Below are 25,295 nucleotides of genomic sequence, written 5' to 3'. Positions count from 1 at the left end.
TGGCCTAAAGTGACAACAATGCAATTTGAAAGGACACATTCAAGAAAATCAAGAATATTAGGGCCACACGGAAAATCACAATCAAGTCAAATACTTAATTTTACTTTAGAAAAAGTTATTTTCCGAGAAAAAAGTTGGAATTTTACAAGAAAAACAATTGTCTAAAAATGAAATTTGAAGATCACAACAACAAAAAAACAAATCTATTCTTGTAACATTGTCTTTTTCTTGTAATCTTGTAATGTAACAACTTTTTAATGTAAGACTTTTTTTCTTGTATAATAACTTTATTCTTGTAATTTTACGGGTTTATTCTTGTAATATGATGACTTAATTCGTGTAACTTCATGACTGTTTTTTTTTTTTTCCAGTAACAGTATACATTTTTCCAGAAAAAAAAAATCCATTCTAAAGTTCTTCTTGTACTATTCCTCCTTTTTTTCTTTGTAACTTTGACTTCATCATAAAAAAAAAAAAGAAAAAAAGAAAAAAAGAGAAAAAAATCCAGCTTTACTCTTGGACAATAACAATTCGCAATACAATTTTAATCACATACCATTGTGCCATATTAAAACAAGACTATTCTCATAATATTCAGACTTTACTCTAAAAATGTTAATTTTATTGTGTGTAATTTCTCCAGCCTTAACTTGCAGATAATTTTCTTGCGGTTGACCTTGATTCCTGCAACTTTTCACAGTGGCTATAAGAAGTCTACACACCCCTGTTCAAATGCCAAAAAAATTCGTGGGGAGAGTACCTCTGTAGATTTTTTACTTATTCCCCCCCAATAGATTTGCCATTTACTGGTACCTTGGTCTCATTTTTTTTTTACATCACAAAAAGCCGGCATTTGAAAAGGGGGTTGCAGAGTTTTTTTTACTCAACTTTATTGCTCGTTTTTACACTTTGGTTAGCATTTTTCCCTAACTGTTGTGTTTCTTTTTTTTTTTTTTAAATAATGGAGTTTACAAACTATGATCTGACATGTGTCGCGTGATGAAGACAAAACAGCATTATTACAGTGTTTGTCGACCAAACAGGCTACGTTTAAAAAAATATGACTGAGGTCACTGTGGCAACATTTGGTTTGGAACTTTGATGAAGGGGAGAAATCAAAAAAAGAAAAAATTTCAGTGTGCAACATCAGGCAAAAGACTTCCATAAGAAGACGTCTTGATATGAAACTGTACAGGGTTCCTTTTAAGGCAGGGGGGAGGGGCTTAAAAAATCAAGGCACAGCACTACCTGTGGACGGGGGGCAGGCGGAGGCCGTTGAGCGGCGTGGAGGAGGTGGCGGAGGAGGAGGAGGAGGGTGATGGTGGGTGTCGCAACTCCAGCTGGGCCAGCAGGGAGAAGTGGTCCGAGGGCACGTGGGGGTGGGGGCAGCCCGTCAGGTTGTTGTCCGACAGCCAGCGGGCGTCCAGCGGGCCCAGCACGCCCAACGCGCTCATGTGGGTGCGCGAGAAGAAGATGTAGTCGATCACGCCCTTCGAGAAAGAAATAAAAAATAATAATAAAAAAAACAGAATCGGGAATAAGGAAGACACTCCGCAAATGATCCGTTTCCTGCCCTTAAAACTTTGTGACAATTTAAACTTTTTTTTTGCGTATAACGTCCACCATCCTACCCTGACCTATATTTATATTAATTACATTTCTATATTTAGCTTTTTATGGGGGATTTTTGTGTACCCCCCGTAAAAGACAAATACAGTAAAAAAAAATAAATAAAATAAAAAAGTAAATTCAGTCGTACTCTTGAATTACTTGTGCACTTTTCTATTTTAATTAAGACCCACCCCAATATTACCGTTATAAATAACTGTTATTGCTAAAATTGATAATTATACATAATGAAGGGGGGTGGAGGGAATCTAATTATCAATAAATATGAGTAACTACATTAAAACTAAATAAATACAATAACATTTAAATATAGTAGAATTTTTCAGTTATCAACAGGATAATACATTTTTTCCAATGGCGAGTATTTAGCCTCTTATTTTTATAATAATTATTGGAAAAATTAATGATGATATATAGTATATAAAGAAAAAATAAATAAACAAATATACAATTGGAACAAACTGTCAAACAAGTGAAAAAAGTTAAGCACTGTTTATAATATAATTTAAAAAATCTAAATATATGAAATAAAATTGAAATAGAATCAATATAATAAACTTAATATTGTGTATAATTATTGTTATTTGACGTTTTCTCTATTTTAACTACCACAAATAACAAAAATCCATGCATAATTATTGGCAATTGTAATACATGAGGAAAAACAAAAACAACGATTCTCCCAAAAATGCTGATAATCATTAAATTCAACAAGTAAGTCTTATTCCGCTGAGCCGACCAATGTCGTCATCGATCGCTCGGCCAATCTCCGATTTTGCATAAAATGTTAAATATCATCTGATCCCGACCAGATGACTGTAAAGTCGAATGTAAATAAATCTGTTCATCATTAACCATGAAAAAATATCCAAAACTCAGACAGAATCTAAACATTACTTTCAATCGAGTGTTGAACTAAATGTTGCAAAAATGGCTAAAAAAAAAAAAAGAATAAAAGAAAGAAAAAGGTTACCTTGAAGTCGTAGGTGTAGTTGGTGTAAGGCATGACGTGGCTGTCGTAGGCGCTCTTGAGCTGGAAGCTGTGCGTGACGCTGCCACCGCCATTGCCAGGGGCGGCCGTGGCAGCGGTGGCGGCGCAGTTGCCATTGTTATTGCTGTTGCCGGCGCCGTTGCTGCTGCAGCTGAAGTTGCTCAGGCAGTCGTTGTAGCGCAGTTCCTTGAAATCTTTGTGGTTGTCGGCCACGCCACCGTTGCTCAGGTACTCCACTACGCCTGCGCCACACACACACACACACACAAAAAAACCAACACATTTGCAACTTTCAAATAGGGATGTAACGATATCCAAAAATCACGATACAATATCACAATATGAAGGTCACGATATGATAATTATCATGATATTGTGGGGAGGTTGGCGATATATAAAAAAGGTCACATCAGCTCATACTAAAAAATAAAAAAAAAAACACAATATTGTGTTTTTGTACATTACAGCAATGCAGATAAGTAACCTACGATCTCTAATAACACTTAATATTGATGCATTTACTTGCTTAATGCAAGTAACACGTGGCAGATTAATCGGTAATCTGTATTTTGAGTTCTTCCACGTATTGACTCGTGATAACTTAGCTCTTGTAACGTAACAGCTTGTTGGTACGACTTTGCAATGGGAAAATTTTGTGAAATGGAGGCTGACCGGCCGACCGGTGCCCGTCCCCTTACCGGAGTCGGGCAGCGAGTTGAGGTCAGCGCACAGCACGATGGGGATGGAGGACGCGTCCGACTCGCCCGCCGCCGCCCTCTCGGCGATGCTCTTGAGCTCCGACAGGAACATGACGGTCTGGATCAGCTTGACGTCCGAGTACTCGGGGTCCCAGTGCATGTGGGCGTTGGCCACCAGCACCAGAGGCCTCTCCGGCGACGCCTTCGCGCCTGAATCGCGGACGACAGCAAAACAAAATGCTCCACTTTGTTCTTGTTGCTCTTAATCCAAAAATAGTAAAAAATGCACATTCAATGTATTGAGTATTGTTTCCAAAAATGTTTGCATGTATTTCTTTAAAGGGATACTTGACTCATTGAGCCATTTTCAGCAGTAAAAAGTTAATAATTTGTCTATAATTAATGTGGTAACTTCATTATTTTTAATTAATACCTGTAATAAGTAATTTGCTGTCAACTGATGATGACATCACTTGCCAAAAACCAATCATGGCTCAGTTTACTTACCAAACCCAGAAAAAAGGTGAGCCATGATTGGTCATTACCTACTTCCTCAGCACAGGTGATGTCGTCATCAGTCAACAGCAAGTCGAAAAATTACTTTTTAAAAATTTCCAATTGTACATGGAAAATAATGAAGTTATCAAAGTCATTCTGGACAATTATTAACTTTTCACTGCTGAAAATGGTTTAATAAATCATGTATCCCTTTAAATACAAAGTAACGACTGTCAGCTTTGTTGATGCTGCTTTTGCGGGTTGTGGATTTTCATACAAAAAGTGAAAACATACTTTTGTTCTACTGTCACATTTTTAACTATTTTCAAATTCTCAAATACACTTTGGTTACTTAACGTTGCAATGGTCAACTCAATTTTTCATGCCTTTGCGCTTCATCAAAAAATGTAACTTTTGTTAAGCATATATTTAAAACCTCAGATTTTTTTATTTATTTTTTCATGTTTTGTGATCTGCATTAATGGGGCCACTACGTGACTATGCAGGGCCAGCCAAAGTACTCTGACAAGATTCATAAATACAATAAAATCAACAGAACACAATTCATTATCTTTAATATTCAATATTTCCGGGGTTTGCCCACTTAAATTTTGCACATTTATTCGTGAATCAGTTATTTTTTTATTTTTTTTATTTAGCCTTTATTTAACCAGGTTAAAATAAATAAACCTCTTTAAATAATGGCTTGAACAGGATATAAAGCACAGAAAATATTAAATGTTAAATATTTAGTCAGACATGAATTATATTTCCCCCCAAAAACCCTGTATCATGCAAAAAAATAAATAAATACCAGCACAGAGAAGTAATATTTCTGAAAGGCTTAAAACAAATACAGTATAAAGATACTAAATAATCATTGAAACTTTTTGGGCAGGGCCACCACACCACCCAAATAAGATTTAATGTGGAACAAGGGAGCGACGTTGATATCTTGGTTCAGGAAAACAATGTAACAACTCTCATTTTAATTCTTGATGCTGTTGTTAGTCATAACTCACGGTATTTGTGATTCATCTGCTCAAATCTTCGATTTCTGAAGGGTGTTGCTGCTTAAGCGTTATCTGCTTAAACCTCGATTGTCCGCCACTTGGTTCATTAAAACAAAGTAACAAAGGTTTGGCCTCATTTGTAACGCTACTGTGAGTCTGCTCATTATATCATAACATCTGGAACTCAAACTTACAGTCATCGTCATTCTTGATGCTGACTTCCAAAAAGTGATCATATATTTTTAGTGTTTAATCGTCCGCTTAAAAGTTGGTTTTCAACCCGTTTAGTTCATTAAAACAAAGTAACAATTGTCCTCCTTACTTCCGGAGATCCATCTGCTCAAATCTTTGATTTCTGAAGGGTGTAGCTGCTTCAGTGTTAATTATCTGCTGAAACCTCGCTTGTCCGCCACTTGGTTCATTAAAACAAAGTAAAAAAGGTTTTGGCCTCATTTGTAACACTACTGTGAGGTCTTTGCTCAATATGTCACAACATCTGGAACTCGGTGCATCAAAACAAATTTGCAGTCATCTTCATTTTTGATGCTGCCTTCCAAAAAGTGATCATATATTTTTAGTGTTTAATCGTCAGCTTAAAAGTTGGTTGTCAAACCGTTGGTTCATTAAAACAAAGTAACAACGCTCCTTCTCACCTCCGGAGAACAAGTCCTTGTTGACTTCCAGCAGCACGGCCACGCCGATGTTGTCCTTGGTCATCACCCGGTTGAGCATCACCTCGGAGCCCTCGGAGTTCGCCATGGCCACCTGGTTGAACTCCACCGTGTGTTTCTGGACCAACGTGAACCTGCCACGTGCACATCAAATCATTTCAACTAATCAAAAACATTCCAGTGGGACGGTGGGGGGCGTGGTGAGGGTGGTCGGGGAGGAGGAGGCGCCGCTCACTTGTCCGTCTTGAAGAAGACGGCGCAGCCGTCCACGTGCTTCCTCTCCTGCTCCGACACCAGCTTGGCTCGTGATTTGGGGCAAAAGTAGCCGTCGTAGCCTCGCGACTTGAGCGTCTCCAGGAAGAAGGCGTAGTACTGCTCCGTCTCCACCTCCTGGACACACAAGGCAACTACGATTACGATTACTCTACTCTACTCTACGAACAGGCATTGCTGTATACAAAGTGCTGTACATAAACATCGGTTTTGCAGCAAACAAGAACAAAGCAAACATTACTGCACATGTCCATTTGTGTGTCAAAAAACATCTGTCGTCGTCACAACTTTAGAACTTTGTTTAAAATGATTTCATTCTGAGAGATTCAATGCGTTATTTCTCTAAAATAGTGCAAAACTATATAGTGTTGTAACTTTATGACAAAAAATTGACATCTACCTCATAATTTTTCTTGTAAATTACAGCTTCTATTTTTAAAATAACTTCATTCTAGTAGGTTAATTTTTCTTAAAACCTATAACTTCAATCATAACTTTTTTTTTCAAAAACATACAACTTTGACTTTGTTCACACAAATTACCTTTATAACTTTTGTAAAATGTTGCAACAGTATTTATGACATTCTTATTAGGGTTAAGAGTTCTTGGTAATAAATGATGGCTTTTATTTCTTAATATTACAACGTTTTTTCTGTTAACTTCATAATTTGTTTGCCTTCTAATATTACAACTTCCATTTGTTGAAACAATGTTATTCTTTTATTCTTCCTGATTTTTTTTTAACTCTTCTAAGTTTATGTCATATTCTTGGTAACATGCATTTCAGCATTCCCACATACGTTATTCGGATTCTTTATACTTATAGCATTTTATTCTGCTCACTTTTTTGCCTTCAAACAACTCCTGATAATACTTCCGATTTACACTGTTCACTACGGCTACTACTAATAGTAGAAATGAATAGTTATTTACTTTGGAATTTTCACATAAATATCCTTCAATTTCCATCATAAGGATTTAGCTTAGGGCGGCACGGTAGTCGAGTGGTTAGCACGTCCGCTTCCCAGTTCTGAGGTCTCCGGTTCGAGTCCAGGCTCGGACCTTCCTGGGTGGAGTTTGCATGTTCTCCCCGTGCCCGCGTGGGTCTTCTCCGGGTACTCCGGTCTCCTCCCACATTCCAAAGACATGCATGGCAGGTTAATTGGGCGTTCCGAATTGTCCCTAGGTGTGCTTGTGAGTGTGGATGGTTGTTCGTCTCTGTGTGCCCTGCGATTGCCTGGCAACCAGTCCAGGGTGTCCCCTGCCTACTGCCCAGAGCCAGCTGAGATAGGCGCCAGCAGCCACCGCGACCCTTGTGAGGAATAAGCGGTCAAGAAAATGGATGGATGGATGGATTTAGCTTAGCAGATATTAGCATTCCACTTTCAGCATTCCCACGCAATTTCTGCAGAAATGGCACTTAGTATAGTTTCTAATATTACATCTTTTTTCCTCCAAATATACAACAATATCATTCTCATTTCTAAGAATGAAATGAAAAAATATACTTTTTTTTTTTTTTTAATTACAACTTTTATTTCTTAATGTTACATCTTTACTCTGGTAGTTTCACACTTTTTTTTTTTTATTTCTATTACAACTTTTTCCCCCCTCCCAAACAAAAATTCTTTCTAACTTTTTTTTAAATCTCAAAAACACACAACTTTATGACTTTTATGTGTTTAATATTGTAACATATTATTCCCTCAAAATGCATATTTACTCTTGTATGTTTGTGACTTTTTTTTCCCCAATAACTGATTGACTGCAATAAATCCGATACTGTTTACGTGCTTCTTCAAGTGCTGCTGGTTTGGCTAGCGACCACCTCGCCAAGGCCTCACCTGCAGGCTGACGATGTCGGCGTCGCAGCTGTTGATCTCCTCCATGATGCCCTTCTTGCGATACTCCCAGCTCAGGGCCCACGAGGGGCAGTAGCCATACAGCTGCCGCGTGGCGTACTTGTCACACAGCACGTTGTAGCACATGACGGTGAAGGCGGCTAAATTAAAGACGGGAAACCGTCACCGTGACAGTAAGTAAACAAGTGGCAGTTTTTTGAGCGCCGCGCGCCTAACCTGTGGGGGCCGATTGGTCACGTTCTTGCAGGGTGATCCACGGCCTCGGCGGGAGTTGCTCCGGATGTACTGCAAACACAGCGGCTGATTAGACGGGGACAGGTCGAGCTCCTCGCGAGCTCAAAAGTCAACAAATATGTCAACGGAGCAAGAAAGAAGCACGGCGAAATAAAATGTCAACAATTTCACAGGGCTTAAATTTGAAGACTGACAATTTTCCAGTACAACTAAGTAACACTCTTGGCAGTCTTTCCAATAAAATGAAACTAAATCTGACTGGCTCCTTTGATTATTCAAATAAAGTAAGGTTGCTCAACTTTGTTCTTGGCAATATTGTGAACGTTTACTCTCACACTGAAAGTATAATATTGTTCATCAGTTTGCAAAAAACAATTGGTTTTTAACTCATTTGCTCCCAAAAACGTGTAAATACGTTCTATTTTACATATTTTAAGTGTACCAAAGACGTATTTATACATTTTTTTGGTTTGTTTTTTTCGTGCTTGAGCATAGAGAAGGCTTTTATACAGCCTCTCAACTGTAAAGAACAGTTGAAGAAATGGTAGTTATTACACAAACGGCCAGCAGGTGTCAGCAGAGTATAAGAGATCAACCTGGGCCATGTTGAAAAAAAAGCTCAAATTGCTCAAAATTCTAAATAGATGTGTGAATAATGATGAAACTTAGCTATATTCTAATGCTAATTGCTGCAAAGTGGAAACAGATAGAAATATACTTTTTTTTTTCTTCGTGAAAGAAGAGACTTTCATCTTTCTTTCGGTAGGGTCTATGTTTTTATAGCAATAGAACACAATATTCTGTGGATCAAAATCCAGTAAAACAGCTGGGAGTGTAGGGAATTACCTCAGTGAAAATGACTGGAAGTGAATGAGTTAAAGGGTTTGCCACCTTTTGTTCATTAAAAACGAGTAACGACCTTCAACCTAGCACTTGAGTCGTCATTCTTGTGAAAAAAGTGTGAACTAGTTGAATCACCTGCTTAAAATTTGAAGTGCATTTTTCAATGTCGTTGTCATCACAGTTTATCGAGACAAAGTAACAGTCAGCTTCCTTCTTGGTGTGTCTTATTAGCTCTTCATTCAAACTCGACTACGGGAAAAATAATATTCACGGTAATTTTGGCAATACAGTGTTCCCTCGTTTTCCGCTGGGGTTTGGTTCCAAAAAATGCCCGCAATAAATGACATCCGTGAGGTCACTTGCTTTAATGTTTTATATTTATTCGAAATATTTTAAGGCATTTATATTTTCTCACATTTCTCTCCCATTTAAACATTCTCAATGTTCAAACCATCAGAAATGTTATATATAATACCGGTAGGTACATTACTGTAAAAAAATAAAATAAAAAATAAAAAAATGCATGCAAAATTGAAAAAAAAAAAAAAAAAAAAAGGCGCAAAAGAGCGAAGGAACTAATTGAAATCGCGATTAAAATTTAAATTTTTTAAGACAAATACAATTATTTAAAACACTATAATTATCCAAGTTCCTTTTGGACCAAACAAGATGTTTTAAATTAGTCACTTTAAAAATAAATAAATAAAAAATAATAATAATAATAAATAATCTTTTTATTTGTGTTTACTATTATTCTGATTTTGTAATTGTGGCGTGTAATAACTGAAATTATAATTGAATTTTGATTAATTGCACAGCCGTAATTGAAACAGTGATGAAAATATATATATATATATATATATATATATATATATATATATATATATATATATATATATATATATATATATATATATATATATATATATATATATATATATATATATATATTTATTTATTTATTTATTTATTTATCCCCCATCACCTGTTTAAAGAGTTTGCTTTTCGAAGGCAAGCAATTTATTAATACTTTTCAAGCATATTGGAACTTTGGTTCATTAAGACAACGTAACAACCATCACATTTGTTCATTGCGCTATTGCGAGTTGTTGCTCTTCATCCAGAGAGAGAATCTACTTTTAACTGTCAATCATCTGTTTACGTTTGATTTTTGAAGATTATTGTCATCGGTTTGGTTCATTAAAACAAAGTAATGACACAAGTCAACATTAGTTTTTTACAGTGTTACATTTACCTGCTAGATTGTCAAGCATGTAGTTTAAAAGTTTCCGTGTTCCGTCGGGCTCCTGGTACAAGTTGAGGATGTCTTGTGACAAAGGGTTTCCTGCAACAAACAACAACAACATCTGCCGACAGATGAAAGATGAATTTCTTCGTTTTCCATCGAGTTGACTGACCTTTCAGTCCCAAGGATTGCAACTGGAAAAGCTTCCCAAGTTCAAAAGGCAAAACTCGTAAAAGGTTGTTGTTTAAAAGCAGTTCCCTGAAAAACAAAAATACAACAAAGTACGATTCATTTAGCTTTGCTTTGTGGGATACTTCAAAGCTATCAAAATAAAGTAATGGGAAAATTTCACTACAACGCAAAACTGTCTATTGCACAACTTAAAAAAAAAAAAAAAGAAAAAAAAAAAAAAAAAGTGTGACACATTAAGGCAATGTTCTGCCACTAGATAGCATTAGTGTTTTCATGTTGGATGTTGGTGACCGGAACACTACTTTTCTTTTTAAATTCACATGAAGTAACTCGTGGAGTTATGTTAATAATAATGTTAATGTGACTGCTAGCTAATGCTGGCTAACTTACTAGCTCATAGATGGAGCCACAGTAGCCACTGTAATTGTGTGTGAAATTGTTTTTCATCAAAAAGATGAGAAAATGTTATGTGAAATAGTTATACATCTGAAAAGGTTCAATATAGACTGCCGACAAAAAACAATATACTGGGGTAAAATGGTTGTCCTGACTAAAACTAGATGAATTAAATTACATTTTCTTGGGCTAAAATAAAAGACAAAAATGCTAGATTTATAGTCAACTAAAAAATGGACTAAATAAAAATGGGATGAGGTTGACGAACTGTGATAAAAACTAACAAGCATGAAGTTGGACTAAAACTACGACTGAATTTAAAAATGACAGAATAGTCCAAAATGAGCCTAAAACGTTGCGCGTCCCACCTGAGAGAGACCATGTTGCCCAGCTCGGCGGGCAGGCTACGGATCTTATTGGACGACAGGTTCAAGTAGACCAGCAGGGGCAGCTTGGCGATGTCGGGGGGGACGCGCGTCAGATTGTTGTCGTTGAGGTGGAGCGCCGTCAGGTGCGTCAGCGTCCACAGCGAGCTGCTCAGACTCCGCACTCGCCCTGACAAAACAAATTGCGTCGTTGAGCCTTCTCGTACGTAGCTTTTTTTTGGTGAAAAAAAAATTACTTGAAATATTAACAACACATATCAATTCTATCTTAGGGCTGTGTAATCAATCGAAATTCAATTAGAATTTCAATTATTACACTATACAATTACAAAATCAGCATAATAATAATAATAAAAAAAAGATTATTAATACTATTTTTGAGTTATTTGAGTTGTTTAAATAGATCCATTTGCGCTAGGGATGTCCCGATCCCGATCCCGTGATCGGAAACCGAGTCCCGATCACGTCATTTTCAGCTGATCGGTATCGGGAGAAAATGATCGAGGCTTTTCATTTTTGGCAATTTTGTTTTTATTATTATTTTAGGGGCTACAAAGCAACAAAATCAGCCAGCGGTAAACATATTGCCAAACAAAACGTTTCATTTATTTTTATTTATTATTTTGTGCACTTCTGATGGCACCCCCAAAATTACTGGGATGGTTTTGTTCAAGTTTAAAAAAATAAATAAATTTGGAAGCAATTTTTTCCCCCTCCTTAATACTTTGCCGAGGAATCAGATCAGTATCTGCAGTTCCTCAAAATCAGGTGACTCAGGCTCGGGTGCAAAAAAATGTGATTGAGACATCGGCATCCCTAATTTGCAACTTAAAAAAAACACCAACAAAAAACAAAAACAAAAAACTAATTTTTGTCCAAAAGGAACTTGCATAATTATGCATGTTTCAATGAATTGTATTTGTCTTCATATTTTTTTACATTTAAACATTTTCTTCTTTTGCAACAAAAAAATAAATGATCGCCCTAATTGTGATTTCAATTATTACCATAATAATGGTGATTAATATCTTCTAGATTTGATTCAGGGGTGCACCGGTCGATTGGTCGGCCAATTTATCTTAATTTTGTTTAAATGAAAATGTAAAAAAAATAAAATAAAATAAAATAAAATAAGACAAATAACATTTTTTGAAACACTATAATTATGCAAGTTCCTTTTGGATGAAAATTAGTTATTTAAAAAAAAAATTAAAATGTGCAAATGTATCTATTTAAGCAACTCATTACTCAAAAATTATTATTATGCTGATTTTGTGATTGAATTTCAGCCCTATTTATCCTTAATTTTGGAAGATCTGTGATCGGCCGTTCCCTTAAAAAAAAGAAACCAATTTTTTTTCCCACCAATCTCATCTCCCTCCTTAGCAGTCTGGAAAAAAAAAAAAAAAGTCAGCCACAGTCCTCTTCTGCTTTTCATTTTTAATGTGAGAGAACTACTTCATGTGCAGTGAAAACAACCCGTGTGTATTATTTCACCGATATTGTTCAATGTTGTCCAGTAAAACAAGATTGGGCCACTGAAGATATTTGTTGCATGTAATGAAGGAAAAGAAGAAGAAGAAGAAAAAAAAAAAAGTTATCGGTCAGTGTTACGAACCGGATATCTCGAGCTCGGCCCACTGAGACTTCTTCCCGTTAGCCGCCTCCTCCGCTGACATGATGGTGTAACATCGGCGAGGATCTGGAGGATCATATTTGTCCTTTGGCATACCGCTCAATCTGTTAATAATTAAAAAATAATCATTAAAAGTTAGCAATTTAGCAGTAATAAATGTAATAATAATGCATATATTTGTGGAGACTGGGGTTAAGTTGTAATTTACAATTAAAACAAAAAAAAAATGTGCCAAATTTCACACGTTACTTTCATGTCAAAAATTAGGCAGCTCTTAATATGAAAAGAAAAATGCACCGAGCTGTTACTGGCTTACAAATGCAATTATGCCATCTAGTGGCAGAAAAATGACCTAAACACAAATCAATATCGCACTCATTTTTTTTTTACAGTACAGTACATCTTTTTTTTAATTTGACGTCAATTTTATGAATTATTATGAAGTTACTGCATCAATGACTTAAAAGATGCAGCCATATTTCTATTAGTTTAACATTTTGTTTCCCAGTTTTATGACAGTATGACAACTTGGAAACAAATATTGTACATTTAGAACAGATATAAAATTTGCGATTAATCGCGAGTTAACTATTGAAGTCATGCGATTAAAATTTTTAAATCGCTTGACACCCCTAGTATAGTTATGTCATACAAGTAAAAAAAGAAAGAAAAGAGGGAAAAAAACGTAGCATCCTGCTAAAAAACACATAAATACAAACATGGCATTGTTTTTTTCCCCCACTTTAGTCAACTCCACCATTTAAAAAAACAAAACAAAAAAAAAAAAAAACAGGGTACAGTCCTAAAAAGTCATAGCCGTTGACACCATCATCTGTCAAACAGTCAGAGAAACTTACACATCAATACCCCACCAACTTTCGTGTCCTACTCAAGCGTCTTCATGTTTTCAGAATGTCAACAAAAATAACATTACGCCACGTGGTGACAGAGTTTAGCCATGCATGTGATCGCTGAAGGTGACAAGTTAGCACAAAGTCTTGCGTAACGTGTTAACAGACACGCACACACAATTATTTGCACTTGAAAAGTTATTTGATTAAGAGGTACAAAAAAAAGAAAAAAGAAGAAGAAAGAAAGTAAAAGAAAAAAGAGCTAATGGAAACTATGCAGCGTGTCAGTCAGCTGCGGCAACAGCTGAGGCACGCGCGCGCGTAAGCGCATGCGTAGGAGGATCCAAACATAGCTGCCCTCCACGTGACCACCAGCTGTCACTCACCTGGCAAGGCAGGTATGGCCACGCCCTCGAGTCTGGCAAGCGACTTTATTTACACGAGTAGACAAAAAAAAATGTGTCGAATAAAGCATTTTGTTTTACAACTTTAAAAATGTCTCACTTGACGGTTACCGCCAATTGAGACATTTTTTAAGTTGTAAAACAAAGTCAGCCAAGTCATGAAAGCGCAACAACACAAGGAGAGTTGACCGGCCGACATGTGAGTGCACCGGGGACGACGTCGACAACATGGCGCCACGAAGTGACAAATTCCACCAGATGACAGCTGTTTACCTTCATTCGTGGACGGTGGCAGGCGAGTTGGGAAACGCCGGCGGCGTCGGCAGCGACATGCAGACGCGACTGTTGTCGGCAGTGGTGGGAGCACGTCCGTCCACAGCAGACACTGAGAGCCGAAAAATAAACGTCACTTCCCATTACAGTTCCGCTTATTTATACGCATGCGCGGTAGTTTGCTGTAAGCAAAGCTAATGCTACTAATTAAATACATGAAATCCATTTAGTAATTATATATCAGACATCATTACAGGATAGTAAAATAGTATTGGAAAATTGTATGTTGGGAAATTGGGGATCCCCCCCCCCCCATTTGTTGACAGTCACGCTCGCGCAGTACATGATTACGTCACAGTGGCGTCATCGCCTTCCGTCGTGTTGCATTACTGGAATGTGGGGAATTGGATTTTTCCCAATCGGTCGGTCGGACGGATGGACAAATCAAAGTGTTATGTGAATGTACATCGAATAACCAAGTTAATGTAATAAATATAGATAAAAATGTTTTTTTCTTCGTGGCGTCTCCTGTATTTTGTGTTATGAATTTGATGTTTATTTACTTATTTAGTTATTCATTCACTTACCTACTTCTTGTTTTTAATTTATTGGTGTAAATTTTATTCAGTTACAATGTTTGTTTTGTTCTTGTTTTACTTGTCATATTCTTTTACTGCATGACCGATTTCTGTTCCATTACAGCACTTTGTATACAGCAATGCTTTGTTTTAAAGTGCTTTATAGATAAATTTGAGAATATTATTTTATTGTTCGCAGTGATAAGCATGGTTATGTAATATCTTTTCCAGAGGGAAGATTATATTCGTCCAATTTTGATTGTTTAGAAAAAAAAAAAAAAAAGCCAGCCAACGTGTCTTCTGCATAGTTTCAGCTGCTGGTTTTATTAACTGTCTGTTATGTGCATTAGCGCCATCTACAGGAATAATGGCAATTTACCATGACGACAGCTCCTTCGCAGTCAAAATCACATTCAAATGAACAAATGAGTCGTCCCAGACATTTGGAGTTGTTCACAGATACAAGAAATGGATGACGCGTTGCTGAAACGAAGATGAGAACTGACTTCTTGCAAGTTCCGGCTGACATAACAGTTGACCAAAGATTCAAATTAGGCGAAGAGCCAATGAACGATGGCCAGCTCGACTGCATTTTCCAGTATACTCTGAATTAAAAAAAATAAAAATAAATAAAAAAATTAAATAAATAAAAAAGCTTTTGCCTCACAAAGATCACAAACACGAGTCGTGAATCTCAAAACGAGGTCCAGGACGGACCAAAGTTATAGAAACTAAGGTCTTGAATCCTTGTTTTGTGTTGTCGTGTGCTTCAGTACATTTCGGAACTGCTAGCTAGCGTGTTCCACAAAGGTCACAGGTGTCAAACTCGAGCCCCGGGGTCAGATCCGGCTACCCGCATCCTTTTACGGGGGTCATTAATTGACTTTGTTCTTCTCAATGGGGCAAAAAAAATAAGCGTTGACATTGCAGTTATTCTTCGTCGTTTGGCCTCCTCGATGCAAAGATGAGTTTTATTCATTTCAAGTGCTGAAGTGCTGGGGGGGGGGTTTATGATGGATGGATGACAACACTGATTGATTGATTGATTGGGTTTTGTTGAACATATAAACACATCACAAACACAAAGCACAAGTTGTAGTTAAAGAGAAAAGGAAAAGAAACAGTATCATAATTCACATGTTCAAAAGGAGGTGGAAGAAGTACTAAAATGTATCTAGTCCTACTCCCTCATGCTTCTATCATAATAATAATATACTAAAGTTAACATAAAAGTTAATTGGAAAATAAACAAAGCATGGTTATCTTAAGTGCACAGATATGTTAGTATGAGTTATAAGTCCTTATCCATTCCATATATGTCAAGAAGAGAGAATGAAAATACATTCCTAGAACATTAACATAATTGAACATATGTGGGCACACATGCACATGCCCACCCACATAATAAGTATACAAACATATCATACAAACATGCATTCACATACAAATTCATATTCGTTTATACTTGATGTATATATTTTTCTATCATTATCTTTTTAAACCTCTTTTTAATCCAGTAATTGATTCACAATTTTTCAGTTCAATTTCATAATTTTCCCACAAATGAACGCCTTTAACAGAAGCTCACATTTGCTTTCTGTTTGCTCTTATCATTGTTATTTTAAAGTCACTCGTGACCCGTAACCCATAGCAACAGCCCTCTTTGATTTTCAATAACTTCTGAATCTCGTTGCAAAGTTGCTTATTGTATACTTTGTACATTATTTGAACGGTTTTAAATTCGACAAGGTCATAGAATTTGAGAGCATTTCAATGAATAAATAACGGATTTGTTGGTATGGGATTGTGTGTTGGTTTTGCATGTATTTCCCCATATTTCCACAAAATAAATCAGGTACGAGTAGATTTTATTTAGAAGAATTTAAGCACAAAATGTTTAGATGAAATGAGTGAAATGTGTTACAAAGCGGTCAGCCTCTGTGTTTTTTTTTCTAAAAGAAACAAACAAACAAACAAACAAAAAAAACTAGAGCTGCGAGCATCTATAAAGGGCCCTCGCAACCCGGGCCACGTTGGGGTACTTGCACGTCGGGGTTCTGGCACTTTGGGGTACTGTCAAATAGGACAAGGACCATCTAAATTGTTTCTGACAATCCTTGCGAGTGCAAAGTTTCATCCAAAGCCCAAAGATGGTGTGCAGTTCCCAAAATAAAATCAAAATGGCGGACTTCCTTTTAGGTTGAGCATACGGCTCCAGAATACTTTTTGTTGGTCTTAGGCTAATAGGTATACCTCCCAATTTTCACAAACCTATGTGAATCATACAATCGGAAATGCTCCATAAAAATGTATAGAGGGCGTTATTGAGCACAACGTTGGGGAACTTTCACGTCGGGGTACTGTTACATAGAACAAGGACCATTTAAAATGTAAATGTTTTTTCCATGCCTTGTGTGTGCAAAGTTTCAAGAAAAAGGCCAAAAATGATGCATAATTCCCAAAATAAAATCAGAATAGCGGACTTACTCTTAGGTTTAGCAAATGGTAACATTATACGCTTTTGTAGGTTTTAGGCTGATACGTTATCTGTCCTAATTTTCACAAATCCAGCATAATCATACAATCGGAAATGCTTCATAAAAATGTCTAGAGGGCGCTATTGAGCCATTTATTGCAAATTGCACAAGAAATCGCTCAAATATTCATGTTCATGACAAGTTTGATGTGTGTGCAAAGTTTCATGAATTTTCGCACATGTATAGATAAAAAAAAAAAACGAACAGCATTTTACTTGGCAAACAATGCATCGCTATGGCAACAGCGTGCGACAAAGATTTGAATTCATCTTAAAGGGGGAAAGTTGATGACGCAAGATTATTTCAGCTGTCCATCTCCACACTCGGAAAATAATGTTTTATTATAAAGTTAAAATGTTGACTTTGTACCTTCATATTACAACTAGATCTGTCACGCCGCCACGCTGGTCATGCTTTTATTTTGTATTCATGCTTCTTGTTTATTTTGAAAATCACCAACTCCCCTCTCACCTCAGGTCACTTACCCTTCCTTCTGCTCAGCTCATTACCGGTCCACGCCCTTGATTGTCTCCACCTGCTACCAATCACCCCGGTCATAAAAGCCATCACCCACCACCTGCAGTTTGCCGAAGTGTCACAACCCGTGCATGGAAGCGTCCTCACAGCCCTTGAACCACAGTCCTTGTTTTTGCCTTGCCTTGCCTTGCCTTGCCTTGCCTTGCCTTGCCTTGCCTTGCCTTGCCTTGCCTTGCCTTGCCTTGCCTTGCCTTGCCTTGCCTTGCGCCCTTAGTTTGCCCCTTTTTGTTGTCCCCGTTTTTGAGTGCCCTTTTTGTCTCTCCAGTTTGGAGCTCTTTTTGTTCAGCATTTTTTCCCTCTTTAAGGGGCGTCTTGTGTTTCCTGTCATTAAAACTGCAGCCTTGTTGGCCAACTTTCCATCTGCGTCTGAGTCCTACCTCTTCACGTCGTGTCAAGATCTCTGGACTTCATTTGACGACAACTTTTGATGGCAACCAAATAAACGTTTTCAAGCGTTCGACACAGTTCGATTAGGAAGGGCTGTGGGCGCCATCTTGTGGGTGTTGTCACAAAGGGCACAAAAACAGCAGAAAGGGAAGTTTTTCCAGTGAACGTCTGCAAAACAGGTGGCAGAACATCACCCACTTGAGAACAAAGATGTTCACTTTCTGAATTAATTTGATCTTTGGCACGAGGCACATTTAATGCGTTGTGGCATGAACATTTGCTATGATGTAATTCACTATTATTTCCGAAGTCACAACAAAAGTTGTTTCAGAACATTTGTTGCTCAAAGGAGGGGAAAAAAAATCTTGACAATAATGTTTTATGCAGCACCACTAGTCTAAATACGCTGTTCGCGTTAGTGGAATATGCAGTAAAATCCAGCAGTTTGAATCCATCTCAAAGGGGCGGCCATCCTGCCACTTGCTGTCGAGTCAAAAAATGACATCACAGTTTCTCAGGTAACCAGTAACAACCAATCACAACTCTTCAGAAAAATGGGTGATCTGTGATCGGTCGTTGACTGAGCAACTGTGATGTCATCTTCAGTCGACAGCAAGTGGAAAAATGGCCGCCCCCTTGAGATGGCTGGATTTGGCTTCATCACTCATATTCCACAAATGTAATACTCATCAGAATGTCATGTTTGGAAGAGTGAGGTCACATGTAACATATTATTGTCAAGAAGTGTTTAACGTTGACTTCCCTTTAAAAAAGTAGAGATGTGCGTGTACTGATACTAGATATTGGGCAGATAGATACCAGCCCTTATTTCAAGCTATCCATACCAATCGCTGTATTGGACGCCCTCTTGTGGCTGTTTCTAGAAATTAGAATATTTTAATTTCATACAATTTTAAGGATAAATACTATATTGGGATATATTGGTCTGTTTTCAAAAAAATTTTGGGGAGAGGGGGGGGGGATATATTATGCATTTAAATAGGTGGTATTAGTATTAGTGTAGAGTACTCATACTGGTCTGAAAAAAAGTGGTATTGAACATAGCTAGTTAATTGAAGCCCATGTAATTCTAATTGTGGGAATGTTGTTGTGATTTTTATTCTCCATACTTTTTTGCTGCGTAACAACTTCCACATAATCCTTCCAATTTACATTGTTCAAATTTCAACTAGCTTAAAAAAAATCATGAGATACCAGCCCTTATTTCAAGTAAACATGTTTTTTTCCCACCATTTTTAAAGACAGTATCCATTCTTCCTCCATGTTAATATCAAATCAGAGATTTCAAATCATTTGAAGTCCACACAGACGAGATCTATTACAAACCTAAATGTAGTTAAGCTTTATTTGTATTTGTAAAGCACTTTTCACAGAGACGAAGTGAACATAAAAAAATAAAATAAAAAATAATGTGAGCACATTTATGGAACTAGAATGCATTCTTAATAAATGAGTTTTAATTTTTTTTCAAGGCCAACAACCCCAATGGCAAGGCCAGTTCACAAAAGGTGAAGGTTGAAATTACAGGCGAGTCCTGACAATTTACCTTGATGAAACCCTGGCGCATTTGATTGCAAACTCACTGACGGTGTAGTACCAGGTTTCTCCACAAGCTGCCTGGCAGCACTGAACCTGACTGAAAAGAGCCAAGAGGGGCAAAAAAAAAAAAAGGTCCCCTCGTGGCTCGCCATCTTGTCTCTCTCACAATCATTCCAACTCTGTGATTTGTTCAGAGCTTTCAAACCTATCGTAACAAAATTATATGCACGAATAACCAAATTTATACATCTGGTAGCTTAAAATACAAAATAAAATTCTGTTTTCAGTCAAATGAAATCGGTACAATTCCAAAATTGCGTTTGGAAACAAACAACATCAAGGACATGTACTATGACCCGCGTTCAGTTGAAAACGAAAATTCTCCATATACATTCATCTTTTTTTGTTTTCAGAAAACAACATAAATTCAACACATTAGCTTTTTTTTTTATTTTTTTATTTTTTTAATCATTTGACTGGTACAATATGTTAACAGTTTCATTGTATAAAAGAAAATACAAGATTTACGCTCACATGGCGTTACGTCGGCAGAGGCCTTTCAAATCAGAGTGCACTAAAATGTGCGCTCTTATTTTGAAAATAAATAAATAAATAAATAAACAAATTAACATGGTGTAAAACCACCATGTTAATCTGTTTATTTTTTATTTATTTTTATTTTTATTATTATTATTATTATTATTTTTTATTCAGTTAGGGTAATTTTAGTAGCCCGTAGGGAGTATCTTATTTTGAACTGACTTGGTCAGAACCACTAAAAAATCCCAACACGGGTCACAGGCTCTTATTTTATGAGGTTTTATAAAATTCTGACCAGGGTTATAGCAGATTAAAAAAATATACTTTGTCCTTCATAGAGATTTACAAACAAACCACTGGAAGCACTTTTGCACTTGCTGCCATGCATCAAGTTGACCACGAGATGGCGGTACATGCACACAGCTTGGTCCTGGCCTGTCGGAGAGTGAGGACAAGTATATTTTTAATTAAATAAAATCAGGTGAAATGAAAAGTGCTGGGAGGGTAGTGACTAGTAATAAAAATAGAGAGGAGAGGTTGTCTTTTTTTTTTCAAATGTTCTTTTTGGTCCTGAGTGGTTTGAACAGTCTCTAAAGGCTACGTTGCCCCAAACACAGCACCTGCGTCCCCCTGGCAGCCAGCTCACTCACGCACGCACACACGCTGTCACGTGATGCCATTTAGTGCACTTTTTTTTTTTTTTTTTTGCAAGTATTTCATCTTTCTCGCCCCCTCTTTTAGCATCTTTCTTCCAGCAGGCGATTTACTGCATCCTCCATTTGACGTAAATGTCAGGCCGGCCGTCGACCTTAATGGCGATCCCACTTCGCCGTGTCGAAATTCTCAGCACATTTGTCAGCGCGGAGTGCACACGGGCGACACCTAAAATGTCACGTAAACGCAACACGAGGATGGTAAAATGTAGTGCGTCGACTGCAGCCGACTCAATTAAGACTCTGGTTCGGCCCCCGCAGGCAAGGTAAACTTTGTTGGAAATTCTGATTATTAAATTCCAACAGACATATCAAACATATTGGTATTTCCAAAAATCTGACAAGGAACATTTCCCACTATTAATAAGTATATGTGTCTCTCCTTTCGCCGAAAGGTTGCTAGAAAAAGCCATCAGCTGGGTACTACTGCCCTCTAATGGATTGTCCGTGTAATGCATGTATCAGATCATATACGGCAGGGTTTTAATGGGGGAAAAAAATATTACAATAAAAATAAATAAAAATACTCGTGATATAGAGGGCTCAATATGTATTAAATATGATACATTGGACATTTTAGGGTTTAATTTGGAAGATTATAATTTTGTTTAAAAAAAAAAAAAAATATATATATATATATATATATATATATATATATATTTTTTTTTTTCCCCCCAAATACTATTTTTTTCCTTTTACTTCTGAGACTGGCACTCATTTTAAGAAAAAATGTATACTTTTCTTTCTCGTAAGATTACATTCTTTCAAAAATAATGTTTTTATTTGTATGATTCAATTTATTTCTTATGATGCTCTCTCCAAAGATGTATTTATACGTTTTTTTAAATATTTTTTTATTATTTTTTTTATGCTAGAGCATATAGAAGGCTTTGATGCAGCCTCTCAACTAACTGCGAAGAATGGTTGCAGAAATGGTAGTTATTACACAAACGGCCAGCAGGTGGCAGCAGAGCAATGGAGATCAACAAGGGCCATGTCGGTAAAAAAGCTCAATTACTCGCAATTCTAAATAGATTTGTGAAAATTGATTAAACTTAGCTAAATTCTAATGCTAATTGCGGCAAAACGGAAACAGATAGAAATATACTTTTTTTCCCTGATGAAAGAAGAAACTTTAATCTTTCTTTTGGTAGGTACCATGTTTTTATAACAATAGAACAAAATATTCTGTGGGCCTTGCAAAATCAGTCAAAATCCAGGAAAACAGATGGCGAGTGAGCAGGATTGCTTCTGTGAAAATGGCTGGGAGCGAATGAGTTAATAAATGTGACTTGGTTAAAAAAAAAAAATAAAAAAATAAAAAGTGTATGTGGTTGAAATGTAAACATTGTCACAGTGGTTGGAGTTGTCCTTTCCTTTTAATTGGACCACAGCACATGGTTGGCGACTAGTGTCAGCAGCCTCCAAAGACTTTTTGGCCCGGAGTCATTAAAACATAATAGGAAGTGTGTAAAAAAAAAAAAAAAAAAAAAAAAAAAAAGTCTAAATAAGCCTCCTAATGTCACACAGTAGATGCACTGAATTCTGTTTGAATCCTCCCGAGTGCTTCAAGTAGCTCATTCATGTTTTATTCATAGCGCTGAGAAAACAGAAGGCGCACACGCACACGCCTGTCATTTGCATGTTCACACCTAAACTCGACGACTCCCCCGTCCATACTCTGAGTCATTTGTCCCGCAAACCCCCCCTCTCATGTGTGTAAGTGAGAGAGTGGCGGGCTTGGATGGCTTTCTTGGCCAAAAAAAAAAAAGTCCTACAGGCGAGAAAGTGTTGCTTCGTGATGAGTGCCAAGATAGACTTCGCAATGTTGTCAGTTAACTTTAGAAATGTACTTGGCAAATTTACATTTATCAACAATGACAACAACAAAAAAGATCTCAAAATATGACTTCTTTTTTTTTTTTCTTTGAGCTAGAAACAACGTTTTTCAAATCTGGGAGCAATTGATTGATTTAAAAAAAAATCTCTCAGTGACAAACTTCATATATTTTCCCTATAGTTATGTTATGGCTTGTTGAGATTTTGAGATTTTTTTTTGTGGGTCTACTCATGATAGAAGTATCACATTTCATGTTTGGTGAAAACTTTTGTAAATTTGATTTTCAGTTTTATGGCGAGTTATCGAAATTTGGTTGTCCCACACGCAATATATACACTTTACTAGAGTGTCACTCAAGTGTACGTGGTTGAAATTTGGTAGAAATCGGACAAGTTTTTGTATGAAGGGTGGGAAGGAACAAAATAACCGAAAAATGGCACGTCAAACCACAATGACAAGCCTGTCATGCCTGTTGATGTTTTAAAACGAGTCATCAAACATGTAACTTGTTGCCAATTTGACAGATCATCTTGGAGTGTATTTTTTTGCACAAATATTAGAAATTCCCAAAATGGCATTAAAATTGCCACTTGAGACAAAATGGCTGACTTCCTGTGTCTTGACGGAAATGGCTTGATGAGACTTTTTTTTTTGTGGGTCTGCTCATAATAGATAAGTCTACCAAACCTCATGTTTAGGCTTGTTTAAAATAACCTTGAAATGGCCACTTTATAACAAAATGGCTGACTTTTTTTTGTGTTTCTACTCATGATTGATGATGTATGTTTACCAAATCTCATGTTAATTGAAATGGGCTTTGGGGGCAACATTTTTGAAAAGTCTTATGAGAGTTAACGATGTTTTGTTTTTTGTAGCTTGTCGTCAAACTTGAAAATCACAAAATGACCTTAAAATGTCCGCTTCAAACGCGAATGGCTGACTTCTGTTGTCTTTTTGGAGTGGTCTCATGAGACTTTTTTTTTTATGGGTCTACTTATGATTGATAAGTACACCAAATCTCATGTTTATTGAAACAGGCTTATCTTGGGGCTGAATTTTTAAAAAGTCTTATATGAGTGTTGATTTATTTTTTTGTGGCTTGTCATCAAACTTGGAATGGAATCCACACCAAAATGACCCTAAAATGTCCGGTTCAATCCCGAATGGCTGACTTCTGTCGTCTTTTCGGACATTGTTTCAGAGACTTTTTGTGGGTCTACACATGATTGATAAGTATACTAAATCTCATGTTTATTGAAACAAGCTTGTTATGGGGCTGAATTTTTGAAAACATCATGAGTTGAGTTTTTATTTTATTTTTTTATTTTTTTATTTTTTTATTTTTTTATTTTTTTTAAATGTGACTTGTCATCAAACTTGGAAACCACAAAATGAACCTAAAATGGCCACGTCAAACCCGAATTTCTGACTTCCGTTGCATTTTCGGACCTGGTCTCATGAGACTTTTTTTTGTGGGTCTACTCATGATTGATACGTCAACCAAATCTCATGTTGTTAAGTGAAATGGGTTTTGGGAGCAGAATTTTTGAAAAAGTCATGAGAGTTGATGTTTTGTGGCTATATGCGCACAATGAACAAACCTGCTCCAGATCCAATTATCATTTGCTTGGCCATATCTCTTCTCATTTATTAGGCCACACCTCTTTTAAAGTGTATTTTCTTTACACGCTTTGTTAGGCTCAATAAAGTTTTTTTTTCTTAAAAAAAAATCATGCACATCACATTATTTTGAAAGGATTAATGGCATCCCAGTTGATTTCAGTAGATACATGCTAAATAAAGTTGATGCCGCCGATTCTCCACTTTTTTTTCAGATTTTTTGCTGCATCGGTAGCCATTATAATGTCAATATCACTTACATATAGTGCATATTTTCAGTCAATGATGCGTCTGTCTTCTTCCCGCCGCCTACGCGACATTTGCATGCGAGGATAAACGACGCGGACGTCTTTCTGGTAGACGAGCGGTGGGAGGAGGAAGAAGAGCGTCTATTCGGTCAAAATGTCATGACATTTTCGCAAATGGCGACACGTGTCGCGAACTCCAACCACTTGATGTTGACTCGATTCACGTGCCATGACGAATCGTTACGGTTAAATCAACTGGAAACATTTATTGACCATGGACAGTTCATGAAATTAAATGAATACTGTACAATGTTTTTAACATAACACAAAAGAAGGGGGGGAAGTGCATTAAAATGAATCCATATAGCCGAAAAATTAAGAATCTTATGATATAATTATTTATTATTAAATTGAGATTTTCTCATTTTCTGTACAAATTCATAAAACAAAGAAAACCCAATCGATATTTTAGAACAAAATCATCTTTTCATTATATATATTTGATGTGATTAGCTTATTGCTAACATTTAATGTATTTAGCATTAAATGTTAGCAATAAGCTAATCACATTTCATCACGTTAGCTCATTGCTAACATTTAATGCTAAATACATAAAATGGTAGCAATAAGCTAATCACG

General features: G+C 36.7%; 1 protein-coding gene and 1 long non-coding RNA gene across 2 annotated transcripts in view; both read right to left on the bottom strand.

The window, feature by feature from the left end:
• Positions 1 to 516: 516 nt before the first annotated feature.
• On the bottom strand, positions 517 to 14,233 carry cnot6l (CCR4-NOT transcription complex, subunit 6-like). Its single transcript, XM_077522745.1, has 12 exons — positions 14,097 to 14,233; positions 12,551 to 12,672; positions 10,915 to 11,101; positions 10,131 to 10,216; positions 9,968 to 10,057; positions 7,852 to 7,920; positions 7,618 to 7,775; positions 5,736 to 5,890; positions 5,483 to 5,634; positions 3,319 to 3,528; positions 2,603 to 2,862; positions 517 to 1,490 (listed from the first exon to the last, which is right to left on the bottom strand). Exons 2-12 carry the CDS (start codon positions 12,660 to 12,662, stop codon positions 1,245 to 1,247), a joined length of 1,725 nt encoding a protein of 574 aa, XP_077378871.1. The 5' UTR covers positions 12,663 to 12,672; positions 14,097 to 14,233; the 3' UTR covers positions 517 to 1,244.
• Positions 14,234 to 20,419: 6,186 nt separating this feature from the next.
• The window catches only part of LOC144019296 (uncharacterized), a 148,813-nt gene continuing 143,937 nt past the window's right edge, over positions 20,420 to 25,295 (bottom strand). Inside the window, exon 3 of the long non-coding RNA XR_013283618.1 lies at positions 20,420 to 20,670. This is a non-coding gene — a long non-coding RNA (uncharacterized LOC144019296). The remainder of the gene's footprint in view (positions 20,671 to 25,295) is intronic.

The sequence above is a fragment of the Festucalex cinctus genome, chromosome 5, assembly GCF_051991245.1.
Source record: "Festucalex cinctus isolate MCC-2025b chromosome 5, RoL_Fcin_1.0, whole genome shotgun sequence".
NCBI lineage: Eukaryota > Metazoa > Chordata > Actinopteri > Syngnathiformes > Syngnathidae > Festucalex > Festucalex cinctus.
Note: the sequence above shows the minus strand (reverse complement) of the source record. Positions and strands in the feature narration are given on the sequence as shown.

Excerpts from the sequence above, each read along its gene's own strand:
- cnot6l (XM_077522745.1), bottom strand. The coding sequence starts at position 12,662 with ATGCCAAAGGACAAATATGATCCTCCAGATCCTCGCCGATGTTACACC. Across the intron at positions 5,635-5,735 it reads GTCTTCTTCAAGACGGACAA|GTTCACGTTGGTCCAGAAAC; the intron begins GTGAGCGGCGCC and ends TGCACGTGGCAG. Across the intron at positions 1,491-2,602 it reads ACTACACCTACGACTTCAAG|GGCGTGATCGACTACATCTT; the intron begins GTAACCTTTTTC and ends TCTTTCTCGAAG.